We start from the raw sequence: 19,888 nt of genomic DNA on the forward strand, positions 1-19,888 counted from the left end.
CACACACCTATGCTGCATTTAATTCCTCAACTACCTCTCTTTAGGGTAAATTGGCAATGACTCAGTACTAAGGCATGGGCTTGCTGCAGTCAAGCCTACCGTGCACCTTAGTGAATTAATAGCTGAGGCCACGTTGCAACTACCCAGCTGACACTCCTAGTGTGATGTACAAGGCATTGAAGTGTTCATTTCTGGCCTTGGGAAATCCACTTCTCCTACCTCTGAGATCTCACTGTAATTTCTCCAACACTCCCAGGCCTGCCCATTTCTCGAGGGCTAGAAACTTATTTTTACAATCAATGAATTTTTCCCAGGATACCTATTTCTCCACTCAATATCCATTTCTGCACTCCTGTGGTGCGATTATAGAAATGCAGACTCCATACAGCTGCGACTATAAATTGGGGCTCACAAGCAGGAAAATGGGAGGAAGATTTATTGTAATTTGGGGCAGATGTGGGTTAATGAGCGGAGGAGTTTGTATCTTTATTTCTGAGAGTTAGATTGGATCGTTTTCAAGTCCGTTTACACCTCTGATGTTCTCTGAGGAGCTTTGGCCCTTGTGAAGCAGGCAGATTGCAACAGCTATGTTTACGGAGCAGGAACTCAGTTCAGATACGGCAACTTTCAATGGTTAGTGAGGCTGTAACTAATTTAGGCCAACGGCATGACACCTGTAGAAAACACCAAAATAACCATGCTTTATAGCAGCAGTAAAATCTTGCTTGGTTGGAGTAACCCACCATACTACCCCATTTGTACTCCATAGAGGGATGCGGGTCGTGCTGTGATCTAAACCACTGAGCCTCTTGGGCTTGCTGATTGGAAGATCGGCAGTTCGAATCTGCACGACAGTGTGAGCACCCATTGCTTTGTCCCAGCTCCTGCCAACTTAGCAGTTCGAAAATGAAATATATTCAGAGTCCTGCAGTGATTTCATGCTCTTTATTGCAGCTTGTAAAACAGTGACTGAATTTCCCCCAAAACCTCAGGCTTTTATGTACATTTTTTACACAATGAGTCCTGTCTGATTGGCTGATTCTGCTTCCCTCCTGGAGCCTGATTGGTCTTTTCCTGCAGGCCAATCAGTTGTTGCATTCTACGATCCTACCAGCCTAATAGGCTGATTAACTTCCTCCTGGAGCCTGATCAGGTCTTCTCCTGTAAGCCAATCAGTTGGGTCTCATTGTGTAAATAATGTACTGTACATAAAAGCCTGAGGTTTTGGGGGAAATTCAATCACTGTTTTACAAGCTGCAATAAAGAGCATGAAATCACTGTAGGACTCAGAGTATATTTCACTGGCGATGACGGTGGGGGGCAAGCCTGGCGCCACCACTGTGATAAACTACGGCGACGATTCCTGGGGGGAAACCGCGAAGAGGGCTGGACAGAGGAATCCCAAGGGGACAGCAGAGGGGTGAGGCCTATAGAGCAGTAGGAGCAGGTAAGGGAGGCAGAACTAGGAAGTCCAGAGGTGACCCCCGAGGCCAAGCAGCCACAGGAACCAGAGCCACGACCGAGTGGACCAGCAGCGCCCGACCCAACAGCCCCGGAACAGCCAGCAGTCCCGGAACAAGAGCCAGAACCAGGAACCCCTACCTGCCTATTGTTCTAGGATCCAAGCTTAGTACATAACAGAAAGCATACTAGCATGAGTAGATAAATAGGTACCACTGCGGTGGGAAGGTAAACAGCGTTTCCGTGCACCAGAAGCGGTTTAGTCATGCTGGCCACATGACCTGGAAAGCTCTCTGTGGACAAACGCTGGCTTCCTCGGCCTGAAAGCGGAGATGAGCGCCGCACCTCATAGTTGAATTTGACTGGACTTAACAATCCAGGGGGTCCTTTACCTTTCTACTTTACTTATACTTTCGTGTCCAGGATCTTTTCAATCTTCATAGCCATTAAAAAGGCCCATGTAGGAGTTCTGTTAACCTACAAGCCAGGCATTGAAAAGTTTGTGTGTGTCTGTCTTTATTAAATATGTAAGGCTGATACTATTTACCAAGTCATTTTCATTTTGCCCATCCTGTGGTGGCTTCCCCATTGATATAGGCAAAGCCAGGAAAGTGTTGCATGTGCTCATATTCGGAATTCCTCCGTGTGGTCAACGGCGTGTAGATGTCACTGGAATTTCCGTATCTCGTGGAGTGCATGGGTGGGCTTGTGTAGCAAGCATTTGCGGAGGGCACTTCTGGCCAGCGAGCAGTCACTGGGGTCGGATGCAGTCTTGGGGTACTGCCCATCAAGCACGGCTCCATCCGGGACGACGGGCTGTTGAAGGGGTACTAGATGAAATGACATTGTAAAAATGTTAGGCGGCGTGCACACGTTTCGGGGGAAAAGAAAATGCAAGCCCTTTTAATGACAAGCCTCAAAGAGGGATATCACAGATTTTGCCAGCAGAGTGTCCATTTTCATGTAGTTCATAGTAGCAGAATAGAATTGTAGAGTTGGAAGGGACCACGAGGGTCATCTAGTCCAACCTCCCTGAAATGCAGAAATCTCAGCTAAAGCATCCACGACAGATGGCCATCCAGCCTCTGCTTCAAAACCTCCAAGGGAGGAGAGTTCACCACCTCCCGAGGGAGACCATTCCGCTGTCAAACAGCTCTTACGGTCAGAAAGTTCTTCCTGGTGTTTAGCTGTAGTGGAGCTGATTCTTGTCAACCAACAGCCCAGTGCACTGGGTATCTGTTTAACAAAAATCAGGTACAACAAAGCTAGCCTAAGGCATTTTAGACTAATATACTAGAATAATAATAGATTAATATACAATAAATCTCTACTTAACCTGTGTGGGCTCCCCATGCGATTTAGAACCCCCCGATGGTACAGGGTTTCAAATTGCACAGGAAGCCAGAATGAGCAGGTCAGGCTCCCCTCTGAAGGAATTCAGTTTGAACATGTGAAAGGCTACAAGAATAAAGGCAAGGAGCATGCCCACGCTCTCTGTGATCACACAACTGGAATTGCACGAGGGGGAACCACTGAATAGGGAAGAGTCTGGGTCTGGTTGTAAAGCATCGAAGGCAAGACATCTATAGAGATGCTCATAGGCAAGAACCACAAATCTACTCCTGAGCTCATCAGATGGGAGTGTGCTCAGCCCTCTGGCAGGCAGGACAGCTGGCACCACAGTTTCAGATGTGACTCCAGTCTAAGATGCAATTCTAACCCCATTTACCCATAAGACCCATCAAGTTCAGTGCAATCCTAAACTCACTTACCCGGGAGTAGTCTCACTGAGTTCCATAGGACTTACTCCTGAGCAGATATGGTTAGGACTGCAGCCTAAGTCTATGAAGCCCTAGGCTAGCCATGGGCCACATTTCATTCGTCTCGTTGGCAGTGCCATTTGGCACAGAGAAGAAAAGACTTCCTAATGCGTTGTTGGTGTGGCGTGCTGATCTGCCTTTCCACTTTTCATTAACATTCCAATGTGAGCATGCCTGACCAGAAAGGAAGGGCTAATAAATGACTGCAAAAACAGGGGGGGGGGGACGACAGGAATACAGTGTGTTGCTTCTCTGTGTGGCCAAATACCCCCAGATGCAGCTGTGTTTATGAATGTGTCATGAATATAAAAAAGAATAATTGCTCAAAAATAATACGGACGCCAAATATCGACTATTTTTACAATAAAATCTGTGACGGCTGAATCCCCAACATGGAAAGATTTGTAATGGTGGGTCAACTAATTGCAAATGAGTCAGTGACTTCTTTTTCCTTCCAGTGAAGAGACCATTGAGAGACAATATTTTTAAAGTCCGCCTTGGCCCCTGCCTGACTATTAGCTCAACCAATGAAGCATCTATTCAGCCTTGTTGGAGTGTCCAAAGCTTCGCCATCTGCGCGGATGCCGGCCCATGCTGCCTGAATCACCTTTCACACTTTGCATCCGGTTTAATGAAGAGTGCTTAAGCATGCTGATCTCAAAACACTGGGGCCTAGTGATCTTTGCCAGATATAAAGGCGACATTTGTTGGAGAGCCCTTCACAGGAAATTACCATTTTCTGGGTCAACTCTCTTGCCACCACCACGCTGTTGAGACCTGACAAGAAACACTAACCCCTTTAAGTTGGGGTGACTTTAAGCCGATTATTGTTAAGGCTCTTTCTCCCCCTACGCCCCAAATTAAAATTAGCTCTGTTTCTTTCCCTTATTATTTCAGAAAATACTATTTTAAGTGTCTCCTCCACCCAATGAAGCCTGAGTTCCTTCAGTTTCAGGCTGAATAATAATCCCTTTATTCTTGTCCTTCAGCTTGCCGGCTGATTATGCAAAGAGGTGAAAGGTGTCTCTGTTCAAACAGCAAAATATTTTCCTTCTGAATGAGGCTCTAACTTTATGCTGATTTTACTCATACTTTGGAAAGCGTGCTATTGCCCTTGTAATGTACATCAACATGTACTCTCAACATCTTGGTCTTGTTGTGGTGTTATAACGTGCATCCAGCCACCTTCAGAATAAAGGTCTATTAACTACATTTAAAATTGCTCTGCAAAATCAGGCAGACTTAGGATAAATCTTAAATGGATGGATGCATATAAACATATTTCTGTCTCTACTGCTTCTCTGTCCCTTGTTGGAACCACTGAAAAGCGTTCAAAGTGCTTTTAAAATAGTATAGACTCTAACCCACATCCATCAAAATCAATGAAAACTCTGCTGATGACCTCAGGGTGATGTTGGATCATGATGATGTTTGCTATCTTTTGATAGTTAAGCCATGTTTAAGGCAGTTTACAACATCACAAAACTTACAAAAATAATACAAAATTTAAGCAGCCATAAATAATACATGAAACATATCAATATGCAATGAGATTACACAACCCCACATAATTCATAATTAGGCCTAGCAATAAAGATTAAAAAAAACATAATATCACTAAGTGCAAAAATTAAACACCTGCAAAATTAAATCTAGATCCCCAACAAAAACTCCTTCACAATAGTTTCTCGGCATCCTGAGCAGTGGGTTTTTAAGGATCCATAGGTAAGATGGTCTCTCTCATTGCCTAGGATCTCAATGTTTAGCCTCCTTCCTCTTTTCTATCCTTATGGATTGATGTGTACGTGGGTTACATATAGTACAGCCTTTTCAGCTTCACCGGATCTTTTTGTCCTGCATGTCAGGACTGCTACCTGGATCTCCTCCTGGGTGCATTTAACAGCAGCCTTAACAAGACGTATTTGGTGCATTTATATACTGCCTTTCTCCCAAGGCATTTTACAACGTTAATGTACGAAAATAAAACAAAGCTGACCCTTTGGTGGGGAAGACATAATCTGTGTGGAGCAGGCCCTGATGTTGTCATGGCCCAACCTCCTTTGCTTGCTTGCTTATGAGTCCAGGTGGTGTGAATTAGATTGGCTCACTTAAAAATTCTCCCTCCACTGATGGGGGCAGTGATGCTTCTGAATACCAACTGCTGGGAATCGCAAGTGGAAAGAGCACTGTTGTGCTCAGGTCTTGCCCGAATGCTTCCAAGTGGCACCTTGAGAACAGACTACCGGTAGATGGACCTTTGGCAGGGGATCTAGCAGGGGTTTACTTACGTTCCTAAAAATGCAGGCAAAATGGACAAAATTCTCCTCCATGCCTACCTACAGATGGGAGCAGAGGATGAAGGGTACACAATCTGAGGGAAGGATCTCTTGCGCATGCCCTATTGAACTGAAGGTGATGTTTTATCTCAACAAAAAGAGAGCAACTGATTTGGAAATGTAGAAACGCTAAAGTGGAATTCTTTACTGTCTCCCCTGTAACAAATAAAAGCCATCATATTGAATCTCGGTCTATTTGAGTTGTTTGTGAAATCCCAAGCAATAATGAAAGGATCAGCACTCGGACCAAGAAACTGACCTGCGAAGAGCTTCTGTGATAAGCAGAGTAATGGAGGGGTGCAGAAATAGTGGTGTCGTGGGGAAGGGATGGATACTGGCTCTGCATTGGGTGGGGGTGCTGGTTTCCATAGCTGCCGTAGTTATAGCTCCCTGTGTACCTAAAAAGAAACAGAAGATCCTTAGCATTATATTTTAAAAAGCCTCATGTGCTACAAAGGCTGTAATCCTAACCACACTGACCTGGAAGTTAGTCTTATTGAATTTAGTCATTCTTACTGCCATGAATAGACATGGTTAGGGTTGGCTGCAAGATAACTGCGCTGCATTTTTATACCAGAACATAGTGTAGCCTTATAGTTGTTTTGTGTTTAAGGTATTTCCTCCCTTCCTTTTCTCTTAACCATCTTTTATATTTTTCTTCTCCATGTTCAAAGCATATCCATTACTATCACTTTTACTCCACTAGGACTAGGGCTTAGCCAGCTTTAGCACCACATGTGTCACGGCTTGTAGGTGACAGCAGTCCAGATATGACATGCTGGGACCAAGGTACGGATGGTAACAATAGCAGCAGTTCAATGGAGGATGGAAACTCGATGAGGCTGGAACGCAGGAAAAGGAACTGGAAAAGGATCAGGAACTGGAGCAAGGACAGGAGTGCTGAAGCAGGATCAGGAACTGGAGCAGATCAGGAGTGAAAGCAGGAACTGGCAACAGCAGGGTATAAACCACATTGCTGTGGCAAAGAACCAGGGGAAAATAATCTTCCAGATGCTGCACATCTCCTGATCTGGCCACACCTGCCAGGCCATACTCGACTCCCCCAAGACAAAAACAGCAAGGGCCTTGTTCTGCAACTCCTCACTGCGCTCAGGGCCTGGCCCTGCAAATACTCATGGTACTTCTTACAACATGGCTGAAACCTGGAAGAAAATGCCCTTAGGACATTTTTATTCCTTAGGTTAAGGCTGAGGAACCTTTGGCCCTCAATATGTTGTTGGATTCAAACTCTCATCAGCTGCCCCCCACCAGCACAGCCAATGGTCAGGGATGATGGTGATTGTAGTCCAACCACAACTGGAGGTCCCAGTCGTACCTTAGGTGGAAACTTCCAAATCACTACCCCATCCACTAATGGAAAAGGGGCACAATTCACCAGCAAGTTCTTCTGTGCTTGCATACTATTTGCAGGGTATCAACAGCAGGAGGGGGCTATTGCCTTCACCCCCTGCTTATAGACTTCATGTAGGTATTTGGCTACTGTAGAAAGCAAGATACTGGAATAGATGGAACTTTGACATGAGCAATAACTTATCAGAAAGTGATTATTGATGATGATAATAATATTGATGAGGCCCTCTACAATACACACAGACATGCAACAAATCTGTCCCTTTAGACATACAGTCTAATTTAGGGTGAACATTTGGTATGTCTGATAATAGAGATATTACTGTTTTCAAAAGATAGTTTTCTCTGCCCCCCCATACATAGTTGTATCTGCTGCACCAGGAAACAAACCTGGGAGTTCAAGCATGGCTGTTCAATTACTTTATTCACTGGCTATGCTGAAAAATGCAGTGGATGAACATGATGCTAAGCGACCTACCCGTGTTCTTCTCTGTGTGGATAAACAGGTATTCTGTGTGTAACGGATGAAGGAGGCACATGAGGGTTTCTCATACAAGGCAGTTGTTGAGAGTTTTCAGCAGGTGACCCAGCAGCTGTTGTTACAGTGTATGTGAGAGACCATGTATAAGACTGCATGGCCCCTGCGTAAAATAGAAAAATCCAGTTAGCATTCATGTTATTTTGTGAACCTCCACTAAAATATGCAAGCACTACAGATGTGGCAGATGCCAGGTGTGGGGGGTCAACTAACTGGGATCTTGGTGCAAGCCAGTATCTTGGGATATGCAACCAGGCACGAAACAGTGCCTTAGGAGGTGGAGCCAATTGTTGCCCCTCATGAGTAGGGATGGCTGAATATACAAATTCCTGCTTCTCCCAGTTGCACATTTTTCTAATTTTGAAAATTCATCAGCATTTTAGTGTGAATTTATCTTAATCACACTTTTTTGTTTTGTTTGCCATTTCCCATAGTGTAGACATTCGTGCAAAGCAATTTTCCCTAATGAAATGTACTTGTGTATATAATTTTTACTAATATGCACAGTTTGTGCTGGTATATGCATTTTTGTACACATTACCTGGCTGGATAACTGCACTTCAAAATTCAGAAAGGTGCAAATTTCAAAAGGTGGAAGGTTTTGATTCATGCATTGTTTCAGAAAGTGCAAAATAGGTAGATTTGCATTTAAAATATGGACTGAATTGAACATCTCCCCCAATGCCTTTTGAGGAGTGATTTCACTTCATAACTGACATACAAATCTTAAGCACCTTTACAAGAAATGACCTTTATCTAGAAATGATTTTAGTAAAACTTACTTCCAGGTGTGCTTCTAGGATCACAACCTGTAATGTATATTGAGCCCAATTCTGCCTACTACAAGAAGACACACTGATAAGTAGGCAGCAAAATTATTAGTTATCCATTGATGAAGTTTTATGATTTCTATAAAGGGGTTCAGGCCCATCAAAGGACAATGAACCTGGCAAATGAGTAATCCCAGGACTTTAAAAAGCAGGGCGAGAGAACACCATATAGCCATTGCTTTTGTTCCAGAATTGATGTTGTCTGAGCAATCATTAATCGAGGCTTTGTAATTTAAAAAAGAATTAAAGCCTAATTATCCCTTTTCAGAATGCAGAAGTTCAACAAAAAGATTTAGGGGAAAAGGTTGCTGGGTCTTGCCAGATGTTTTACAACGGAGCAATTTGGCGATGGCTTGCCTTTAGGGAGTGTGCTGTCATGTAAAACTAGAGGATTTAATTGCCTTTTTGTGTGTGTCACTGATTGTCTACAGAAATTGTACTTTGCCGGGCTTTAGAGTTAACATGTATAGTTAATGCTACCAATAAGCAGCAGTGTCTTAATGGAAGCTGAAAGAAGGGAATAGCAATCTGTTAGGAATAAAATCTGATTAGCTTCCGAGTTATACAAAGGTATTCAGTTTTAAATTTACCGGAAGCAATCTTAATAATGCTGACAATTATATAATACTCGCATGCATTCAGAGTGATTCATATATGTTCTTTCAGCAAGGCTGTGTATATGTCAAACAATTAAATCACATGTCTTCCCCTAAAGAATCCTGGGGATTTTAAGTTTGTTACAGATATTGAAAATTGCAGCTCTATGAGGGAGCTAATTACAGGATTCTTTGAAGAAGCCATGTGCTTGAAATGTATGGTGTCTATGCAGCCCATTTCTTTTCCATGAACAAGCTCTCTCAGACTCAGTCAGATCAATGGTCCAACTAGTCGGCATTGGCAAATCTCTGGGCCAGGCTTCTTCAACCTTGGCCCTCCAGATGTTTTTGGCCTACAACTCCCATGATCCCTAGCTAGCAGGACCAGTGGTCAGGGATGATGGGAATTGTAGTCTCAAAACATCTGGAGGGCCCAGGTTGAGGAAGCCTGCTCTGGGCAGAAAGCTTTCTCAGTGCTGCTACCTAAAAACCCATTAAGTGGTGATGCCAGGAGTGATTGCATATGGGACTTTATGAAACACGAAGCAGGTGCTCCACCACTGAGATGTGGGCCTTCCCTATAAGAGGTACAACAGCCCTGCAAAGTTGTTCTATATTATTGATCTACTGCACAGATAAAGGGCTGAAGGTCAGAAAGAGAAGATTTCAAAGGTGCAGCAACAGAACTCCTGCAGCTGCTTTTCAAATAAAAAGCAAGTTGTGGAGGGGATAATTTGGAGCAAAGAAGTGGTGTGGAGAAGGGGTGCTTAATGCTTTCCTTGCCTGCCATTCTTCCGTTTCAGCTAGCCTCCAAGACACGCTCCCCCTCTGATGGGATTCCAGTACTCAAATGATGACAGGGGAGACTTGAGTCAAAATCATGCCCCCATCACATGGCCTTCAAAGACAGTAGCTAAGGGCACCCCCCCCCAAATAATGTAGTTCCCCCTGTCCCTCCTGTAATTTGAGCATTGCCCTGTCCTGATTGGACGTCATAAGAAAGATCCATCTTCTTCATTCGCTGTAAATGAGCAGCAAACACACAACCATGCTTTTTCAGGTTTTGAATGTTACTTTCCCCCCCTGAAAAGTGAACTACCAGTCAGACACCTTCAGCCTTACCAACCTGTTGTCGTTGCTATGCCAACATACTCCGGAGACTGGTTGCTTACAGGCGAGGGTGCAGATGGGACGTCCACTGAGGTGGCAGATTTAGCTGGAGAGAAAGGCACTGGGGAAGGACTTGGAGGAACTGGTTCTGCCAGTATTATCTCTTCTCGTACTTCCACTGCAAAGAAGTGGGGGTGGGGGGAAGAAACAGACGCTGAAATACCACGCTGCCTTTCATTTTTTATTTCCTTTCTGTTAAAAGGATGTTAAACTTCAATAACAATGTCTAGATTACTATTCTTCTTCCAGCAGATTGTAAAGAAGACCCTTAGCTTACCCCAGAGATCAGACCAAGAACCTGTGAAGTCATAATAAAAGAAAATTTCCTCAAAGCCCATGTGGAGTGTCTGATCACGGACCAAGCATGGCCTGTCCACATACACTTAGGATTATGGGCCTTCCCGAACAGCTGCCTGGCTCAGCGCTTCTCTTTACAGAGGGAAAATCTAAAGCTCTGAGTACCTTGACAATCGACTTCAAAATTCAATTGTACTACTACTAGTACTACATTGTACTACTACTACTACTACTACTACTACTACTACTACTACTTGTACTACTAATAATAGGGATTTACTCAGGATCCACTATTGTTGGGTTCAAAGGTATGGCCCACCTTGCCAAGCACTGAATACTGTATATTGTAAGATCTGACACCAATGACTACTATTGTAGTTTTTCTACTACAATACTGCAATTTTTTAAAATAAGTAGGTGGTATGAATGAAGAATAACTTTGGGGCATGTGCATCACAAATGAAAATAGGTTTCCTAGTTGTGGCTTCCCTCATCCCACCAGAATAGTGGCGAGGAGATGCATTTAGGAACACAGAAAGCTTTCTTTCTACTGAGTCAGATCATTTGTGCCACTCAGGATTATGGACACTGACTGGTAACAGCCTCCGCCCCCTGAGTTTCAGGCTGGAGACATTCCCAGCCCTAACATGAGATGGACCTGAGACCTTCTACATTCAAAACACATGTTATGTTCTGCCAATGACTTAAGGCCCTTCCCCAGTGGACCACTTAGTTTATCTTTGTGCTTAATAGTGATGCAAGTCGCCCCACCTCAAAAAGGGTATAGCAGATTTGGAGAAGGTTCAGAATAGGGCAGCCTAAAAGGTTAAAGGGGATGGAGCGACTCCCCTGTGAGTAAAGGTTGAGCATTTGGGACTTTTTAGGTTAAAGAAAAAGCAAGTAAGCGGTGACATGATAGAAGTTAAAAAAAATTATGCCTGGCATGGAGATAGTGGAAAGGGAAAAGTTTCTCTCCCTCTCTCCTAACTCTAGAACTTGTAGACAACCATGAATGATGGAGGATCCAGGACAGATAAAAGGAAGTACTTCTTCATGCAGTGTATAAACTATGGAACTCACTCCCACAGGAGGCAGGGATGACCACCAACATGGGGGGCTTAAAAAAATGACTGGACAAATTGATGGAGGACAAGGCTTCCAATGGCTACTAGCCTTGATGACTTTTCTTTACCTTCTCCATCAGAGGCAGTATGCCTCTGAATAACAGTTGTGGGTAACTGCAGGTGTGCAGAGTGCCCTGCTTGAAGGCTTCCCACAGGAATCTGGTTGGCCCCTGGGAGAACAGGATACAGAACTAGAGGGGCCAATGGCAGCAGCATTCAGCAGGTTCCTCTTATGTTCTTAAGCGCAAATGAAGCAGCTTACCTGTTCCTCCTTCTCCTTTCATTGCCCTCATGAGCTCATTGGCTCTTTCCTGGCAATGGAGTGATTCTAACAGGTACAATACGTAGTCATCAAACATCAGGTGAATAAGGTGAAAAGATCCTGATGACAAAACAGCATGAGCATAAAACCGTTAATGGAATCCCTGTGGCATTTAGAAACTCATTGGTCCTATGTAGTCCTTCTACTGGTCACTTTATGAAAGGGAAGCCCAAACACAATTGGGATCAGACTAGAGGAAGTGGAATTTTGTTTTGGTTTGGTTTGGTTTCTCCCATCTGCTTCCTTCCCCACTCAGCTGAACTGCAAGGGTAACTAGTAGTTGCTACTAGAGAGCTACCTCTCCAGTTTTGCAGAGTGTTATGTTCCTTCTGTGAGAAGAGGACACTGGCTTGATCCAGCAGGGCTCGTCTTGTGTTCTTTTGACAGCAGTTAAACATCTACTTTTAGCCTCACTAAGCCATTTTTTTTGCAACCAACTACCAGAAAAAGAAAGGGTGAGGAAACAGATGGAAACTCTGGGAACTAGACATTTATTGCCATTTTTGTCCTCTGTCTCTTCTTTCGAGTAGAAGTGAATGGGCAGTGGTTTGAAGCTTGCTGACTCAACAGGCTGTGAGTGGCAATGCAGAAAGAAATTGGGTATAGGGCACTATTCAATTGTAGTCTACATCTTAGGGTTCCATGAGCAACATGGTACAGTGGTGCCTCGCAAGACGAAATTAATTCATTCCGCGAGTCTTTTCGTCTTGCGATGTTTTTCGTCTTGCGAAGCACAGTCAGTCGCAACTGCACCTCTTAAAGCGGTTTTTAAAAAAAAGGAAACAAACTCGCAAGACGTTTTCGTCTTGCGAAGCAACTCAAAAAACGAAAAACTCTTTCGTCTTGCGAGTTTTTCGTCTTCTGAGGCATTCGTCTTGCGAGGTACCACTGTACACGAATAATCAGGTAACCACTTGAGCAGACCAAATTTTGGTAATTGGTGATCCTTATGAAGGTGGAAAACATAGCCTTTTGCTCTGGAAAACAAAACAGCTAGATTGCATATTTTGAAAATCTTAATTCCACTTCCTGTTTTTATTATTATTTTTAAATTGTTCTCTAAAAATATTTTTACTGTTGATATAAAGAGAAAGTACCGAAGCTGGGAGCACTGTGCAATGTCATGTCCCGAATAACCCTGGTGCCAAAACAAGACCACATCAAGAGGAATTGCTGAGCAACTTTCTTCAAAGAGCCTTGTCTCTTAGCAGCTACCTGCCAATGAAAAGAAATGGATGTGATTCAGATCAGATGCATCTTCACTGTACTTACTTAGGGCCAGACAAGGACAACATTGCATGTGTTCTTCTATCTTCTTTCTTAGATAGCTATGTCCAATTGTAATTTCATATGAATAGCTATAAAGAAGATTTTTTTAAAAATAAAAGTCTGCAAGTCTACCTTCTCCTTTTGAATTATTTCACTGGTGTGGGTGGGAGAGATGCTAACATAAAGCAGAGAGGGAACAGAGAATCTGTCTTTGGGGGACCTCCAATCTTTCATCCGGGGGGGGGGGAGTACCACAAGTGCCCCTTCCCTCTGCTTTCCCCTGTGTTGGGGGTATCAGAAGTGCCACCATGACACCAACAATCATTACACCAATTGTCATGCTCATCTCAGACCTATTTGCATGCCAAACAACCAGGACACCTTGCATCAAGGAAAGAGGAAACTGTCATATTTACCAGGCCTGGAAGCAAAGGGTCAAAAATTAGCATGTGCACAGATATATATGCAACAGCCGTAGCTACATTCCAGCTGTTTGGTGGGCTTTCTGCTAGCAGAATAACTAAAAATCAACACTTGACAGCCGGCAACTAGTAATCACTTTTTATCGTTAGCTTTTTCAGACTCAAGGCCACCCACATGAGCTACTTTTCTGGCCCACCAGTACAATGCGACATAATAAGAGACCTGATATGAACAGCAAGATAAGCCAAACTATGGCTTAGTGAGAATGCATATGCAAGCTGTCACAGAGGAGCTCACAGCTGCTTTGCATCTCCCTGGTCATTTTTACTGCTGCACCAACCTAAGCCAAGGTCTGGCTTAGCACGTCGTCTGAACAAGGATACATGGTTAAGTGTTCTCCTAGCTAACCATGTGCTGTAGCTTTGTTTTTAGAAAGGAAATGGCTGGACACAGAGCTCCACACTCTGAGTGTTACCTTCTCCATTCTTTTTTCCTACTGACCTTTACGACGCATCTGTCCACCATGGAATCCAGCCATTCCACGTAGGATTCAATGGGCGACTGCTCTTCCAGAAGGTGATCGAACTCTTGATATACTGGAAGAAAACCCAAATCCAAATAAATTACTGTTGCCCTCTTACTGAAGGAAAATGGGGAGGGGGAAATCGGTAACATTCTCCTTGTTTTCCGCACCATTTTTTGACAGTTTCTTCACTTTATAAAAACATGTGCTGTTCTTTCTTTAAAAACATGGAAAAGCAAAAAACATTTGCTGCGTTTGATCTCCCTCACTCTTTCTCTCCCCCCCCCCATTTTTCCAGCAGTGCCTGCCTATAAGTAAATTAGAGACACAGCAATGATCGTCTTTCTTCCAAGAGCGAAAGCTAGGCTCTGACCCTTTTGATAAAGAAGGTCATGCATGAAATTGATTTAGAAATGCATCAAGATGCTATTGGAACCCAAGAGCGGCTGACGGCCTTCCCATCAGTAAATGCTCCACAAATACGTAACTGATGCTAGCAACATTTATTTATTTGCCATAGCTAAAAGGCAAGCTATTTCCTATCAAAACCTACAAAACTGTCATATTTAATGACTTCAAAGAGATTACTGGATATTATCTACAAGACGAATGCCATCTTTCAGATTTGCCACAGGGAGGTAAACTTTAAACATATGTATTTGCAATGGCTTTGCTTATGAAAAGTTCCAGGCTGCTTTTCGCAATGGATCAAAGTGGCTCAAAACCAACAAGAGCAACAGTCCATTTAAAACACAGCAGGAAAATAAAATGTGATTAAAGCTGCAATTCTAAATACACCAGCCTGGGAGTAGGCCCCATTGCACAGAGTGGGAGTTACTACATCGTATTCTCTTGCTTAATATGGTTTTCCAGAAAACTTAAACTCTACCTCCTGAGTCACCATTTTGCATTTGGCGCCATTTCCAAGACACTATCTCACATCTGGGTCCTGTACTTAGTTTACATAAATTTTAACAAGTGCATTAGAAGAGGCAGAAGGAATAAAAGCATTTTAGACTCTCCTATGTAACTGACTCACTTCCTCTTCTCTTTCTGCCCTGCAGGTGGGAGAGCTGCTGAGAGTAGGGAGGAAATCTGAGTGGAGAAACGGCAGGGAGGGAAAGGGTTAAGCAGCTGCTCTTTCCCCAAGGATCTTCCTACTGCCAGCCACTTGTTGTCTTTTGCGCTTTTAATCAACAGATTAGGATGCACGGAGGAGTCTTGCTGATGTCAAAGAGCAACTACTTTGGCACGCTCTATATTTGCCATGAGGTCCAGAGCTGCCCTCTCTCATCAGAGTTGAGGGTTTTTATATCCTTACATTGTATTATAAGTTTCCTGTGCTCCTCCCGCGAGTCTTCCATGGTGTATAGCGTTTGTTTGGTAATGCTGTTAAGGTCCACATTCCTCCAGTCTTCCAGCATTTGGAATGTGATGTCCGCACTGTGGATCACGGTTCTTGATGCCTATAATCCAGTCCAAGCAACTCATTAGCTCATGGTTTATTAGCTTGAAAAATAGACTTTTATCCCCTTACACGCTTCCCTGGCAAGTCTCACTAAATTGATTTTCTCATGGATTCTAATCTAGAAGCATTGTGGGTCACAACAGGCATCTATCTACTCACTACTAGGGATGGAAGAATCGGTCCATTTCGGTTCCATCAGTTTCTCATTTTTACAATCCTAAATTGAGCTCTCCACATTTCAACAGTTTGCATTTTTTTTTAATCTGCATGAAAATTCAACAGCATTTAAGTCTGTATTTCTCCTAATAAACACCTGTTTATATGCAGTTGGGCCAATGTGCACATTTTTGCAAGCAATTTCCCCCAATTTAATGCATTTTTGTATGTTATTTTCATGAACATCTTGCACACTTCCCCCAACAATGGTTGGTTGAAGAATTGCATCGCAAAATTTGGGTATGTCTTTTGAAGGATAGCTGTGTTTTGACTTGCAAATTGTTTTGAAAAGTGAGAATTTGATAGCTTTGGCTTTAAATACAAACTGAATTGAATTTTCCCTCCTTCTCTACTCACCAAAACAGATTACCTCCATTTGTTTGCGCTACATTGTTGTTTGCTCTACAGTGTTGTTGTTTTTTAATTCCAAATAAATGCCGTTTCTTTTTCCACATCAGTTGAAGAACAAACACACACTGGAGTCGGAATCTCCGCCCTTGAACTGTGTCTGCAAGGGCCCTGTCAGTAGGCTTACTCCTTTAGACACACTAAAGGCTAATCCATACCTTTTATCACATCAAAAGCAAAATCCTCACACTGTGAATTTGCTACTTCAGTTCCATGCAAAGAGGCACCTGAAATCACACACCTTCCACGTGAAACTGAGGCTGCAGGCACAATAGCACAAACACATTTGTAGCTCTGCCCCACCCCCCATATGTGAAATAATAATGGTGACTAGTATGACCATAACTAGCTCTGATGCTCCAGGGAGGGGGGCGGCTTTTAGGGAAGAGGATGGAAAAACGCAGAGTGCTTGTCTCCTGGCACTTCTCTTTTTAGAAGAAGAGGAGTTTGGATTTGATATCCCACTTTATCACTACTCGAAGGAGTCTCAAAGCGGCCAACATTCTCCCCCCCCCACAACAAACCGTCTGTGAGGTGAGTGGGGCTGAGACACTTCAGAGAAGTGTGACTAGCCCAAGGTCACCCAGCAGCTGCATGTGGAGGAGCGGAGACGCGAACCATCATCGTGTGAGAAGGGGTGGAGGAAGGGGGCTGCGGTGGGGGTGGGACGCCCTGAGTGTCACCACTGAGGGGGGTGACAAAATGCCGGGCAGCACTCACAGCGTGCCTGAGCCACGTGTCTCTCCTGAGAGTGACGTGGTGGCTTGAGCGCCCGCAGGCTGCACGCTGCCCCAAATGGTCTGCCCGCCGCCTCCCCCTCAGCTGTAGGGCGGCTGAGTGGGAGGAGGAAGGCAGACTCCTCGGAGGCCCCACGGAGCGTCTGGCCCCGGCTGGCCCCGCCCCTGGGCGCAGGGCACGTGCGCCAACCCAGGCGCCCCATCAGCTTGTTCCACCGCTGCATATGAGGCCTTCAATACCGTATTTTTCGCTCCATAAGACGCACTTTTCCCCTCCTAAAAAGTAAAGGGAAATGTGTGTTCATCTTATGGAGCGAATGCTGGCGGGAGGCAGGTGGGAAGAGCCCCCAAGTGCCTCACACACGCTCCAAGCGGCTCTTGAGGGCTTTTCCCCGAGGAGGGAGAAGGGACTGACGCGGCCAGTCAGTCCCTTCTCCCTCCTTGTAGAAGAGCCTGCAGGAGCTGTGCGCTCCTTAAATGGACTGGCTGTATGTTGTCAGCTCAGTGCCACTGCCTTGAACTCTACACTGATACCCTGTTGGTATAGCAGGTGCAAGAGATGGCTGAGGAAAACAGAAGGATGTGCGTATATCGAAATAACATTGCTATCAATGTTGCTAGTATGATGATACTATTGCTACTGCTACTCCAGTTATTATTGCTCCGCCTCCTATAGTTAATACTAAAGATTTAACACAGTATGCAGATGCAGTAGATCAATAAGGGTATTCTTTGCTGTATTCCTAAATCACTGAATAATCAGAGGTCTTTCTGGGTGATCATAGAATTGTAGAGTTGGAAGGGACCCAGAGAATTATCTAGTCCAACCCCTTGCCATGCAAGATATATGCAGCTGGTCCACGCAGGGATCGAACCTGCAATCTTGGTGTTACCAGCACCACACTCTAACTCATTGAGCTATCCAGGCTGATGTGTTTAAGAAGTGTTTAAGAAGGTGGCAGCATTTTTACCAAAATTTAAGTGGCTGCTCTACGATGAACCTAGAGATATACTTTAAACAATATTAAAACAGTTGTGTCCAGAGACCATGGAAGGCAACGTTGGAGAGGCTATTGTACCAAACATTCTCCTGGAGATGTCTGAATTTCTCCAGTAGAGGAGAGGAGCTCATAAAAGAAAATTATGTCAGAAAAATGTTTTCTGAGAAAATTTGACTCAGCCTTGGTATTTATACAGCTGCCAAAGCAAAGGATCAATAAACCACAGATAAAGTGACCTTGTAATAAAGACAGACAAAATACCTGACAAAGATGGTTTAAGGATGTCTGTCTCCGAAGAATTTGAGAAAACCTTCTGGATACTGCCAATGAAGAAGATATTTATTATAACAAACCAGACTGGTTATTTTTGTTACCAAACAACAAAATGTATAATATTTTTTTGCATCTTAGTTGGGGTGGTACTTTTTGACTTTTTACTAAAATTCCTGTTTTTGGAATCCAAATCAGCACAATTAATTTTCTATGGACCAAGGCCAATCTGCCACTGAAATCCATGGTACAGCACAATCCTATCTACTCAGAAGTAAGTTCTGCTGAGTACAATGAGGCATACCCTCAGGTTAACGAGGTATAGGATTGCAGGATTCACTGTGACCATCCTGTCCTGTTGATTTCAGTGGACTTAGGTGGGACTGATTTGGGGCTAGTAACTGTAGGACACTTATCACCTGAAATCTGGGTCCATTTATGCAAGCAAAATCCACATTATTTGCTGGTGTGTGTTTGCTTATTATTGGTATATAAATTTACATCTTTATTTTCAGGAATAAATCCAAATAATGTAATTTACGTGATTAGTCTTTCATTTTCTTTTAAGAAAAATATAAAAAAAATTGTTGACGTTTATGAACTTATTGATGCATCCAAAGCTCTGCAGAATAAACTAAACATGTTAAGAGTATTTTTATACTGAATCACTGCAGTAATCTACAACTGAATATTGCTGTACAAAAAAAAGTAAATGCTTAATTAGGTCAACAACAAAACTTATAAATTGCACAGACCTAGAACCACAAAAAACTTTTTTCTGTAGCAAGTTATTTATTTATTACTTGCAAAGTTTCCTACGCCATCGACATTAAATATATATATCATCACAGTAGTGCATGACAAAAAATCAACAATAAAAATCACATCTGTAAAACAAATGTAGAATACATCATATACTTAGTACTGACTTAACCGGGGGAAAACATTCCAAATAATTCTCTCTGGATGCAGTTCTGCTTTAGTAAAGCTAATAGCAAACCACAATTAATTTTGAGAGAAGGACTGAACCTATAATATTTGAATAAATTATGAAATTACAAAAATATTATTGAGAAGTTTATATCCCAAGTCTCCTCCACAAAAGGTTATTTTAATTTTTCATGCTAATCAATGCCTAATCCTTTTCCTAAATTAGTTTTCCCTCCCCTTTCATCTCCTTCTCATTCTTCCCCCCTCTTTTTTAACTTTGTGATGTGGAATTTGGCACTTATAAAAGGAGAAGAATTGGGAGCCATGAAATAAAGCAGACTTTATCAATAGGTGATGTGCACTGCAGGCATCTACAAAGCATGCCTGAAAAGAGTGCGGTGCCCTTTCCCGTGGAGATAGGGTAATTTGATCGCCTCCATTTTTAACTCTGCCACCTTTTCTGAGCAAAGGCCTTGAGCTGTATTCAAACAGCCGAAAATCTGGAGAGTTGCTTAATGGTTTTGGATTCACTAAAACTACATCCAGGCCATCACGGAAGAGAAAGTTCAGCTTGGTTCACATAGCCAAAAGGAATTATCAGTTAATTTTGACTCAGTGCTGTGCCAAGTGTTATACCTAAAAGATTATCACACCCCTTATATAGCCGACTGATCACAGACCCTCCAAGGGCCCCTATTTTCCAGGGACACCCCTAATTTAGAGAAGCCATCCCGGTTTCTGATTTGATCCCGGAATGTCCCACTTTTCCTTAGGATGT

General features: G+C 43.3%; 1 protein-coding gene across 5 annotated transcripts in view; it reads right to left on the bottom strand.

Moving 5' to 3' along the window:
* Positions 1 to 1,959: 1,959 nt before the first annotated feature.
* Positions 1,960 to 19,888, bottom strand: part of RFX4 (regulatory factor X4) — a 62,560-nt gene continuing 44,631 nt past the window's right edge. For 3 of the 5 annotated variants that reach the window (XM_083574096.1, XM_083574100.1, XM_083574097.1), the window contains 9 exons: positions 18,172 to 18,230; positions 15,402 to 15,546; positions 14,059 to 14,153; positions 12,963 to 13,080; positions 11,806 to 11,925; positions 10,079 to 10,240; positions 7,467 to 7,629; positions 5,877 to 6,015; positions 1,960 to 2,291 (listed from right to left, as the gene is read on the bottom strand). In XM_083574096.1, coding sequence (XP_083430222.1) covers positions 2,019 to 2,291; positions 5,877 to 6,015; positions 7,467 to 7,629; positions 10,079 to 10,240; positions 11,806 to 11,925; positions 12,963 to 13,080; positions 14,059 to 14,153; positions 15,402 to 15,546; positions 18,172 to 18,230 — 1,274 coding nt within the window. In that variant the 3' untranslated portion in view covers positions 1,960 to 2,018. The remainder of the gene's footprint in view (positions 2,292 to 5,876; positions 6,016 to 7,466; positions 7,630 to 10,078; positions 10,241 to 11,805; positions 11,926 to 12,962; positions 13,081 to 14,058; positions 14,154 to 15,401; positions 15,547 to 18,171; positions 18,231 to 19,888) is intronic. The other 2 variants (XM_083574098.1, XM_083574099.1) reach the window with 1 other exon arrangement.

The sequence above is a fragment of the Podarcis filfolensis genome, assembly GCF_964270895.1.
Source record: "Podarcis filfolensis genome assembly, chromosome: 10".
Classification (NCBI taxonomy): Eukaryota; Metazoa; Chordata; class Lepidosauria; order Squamata; family Lacertidae; genus Podarcis; species Podarcis filfolensis.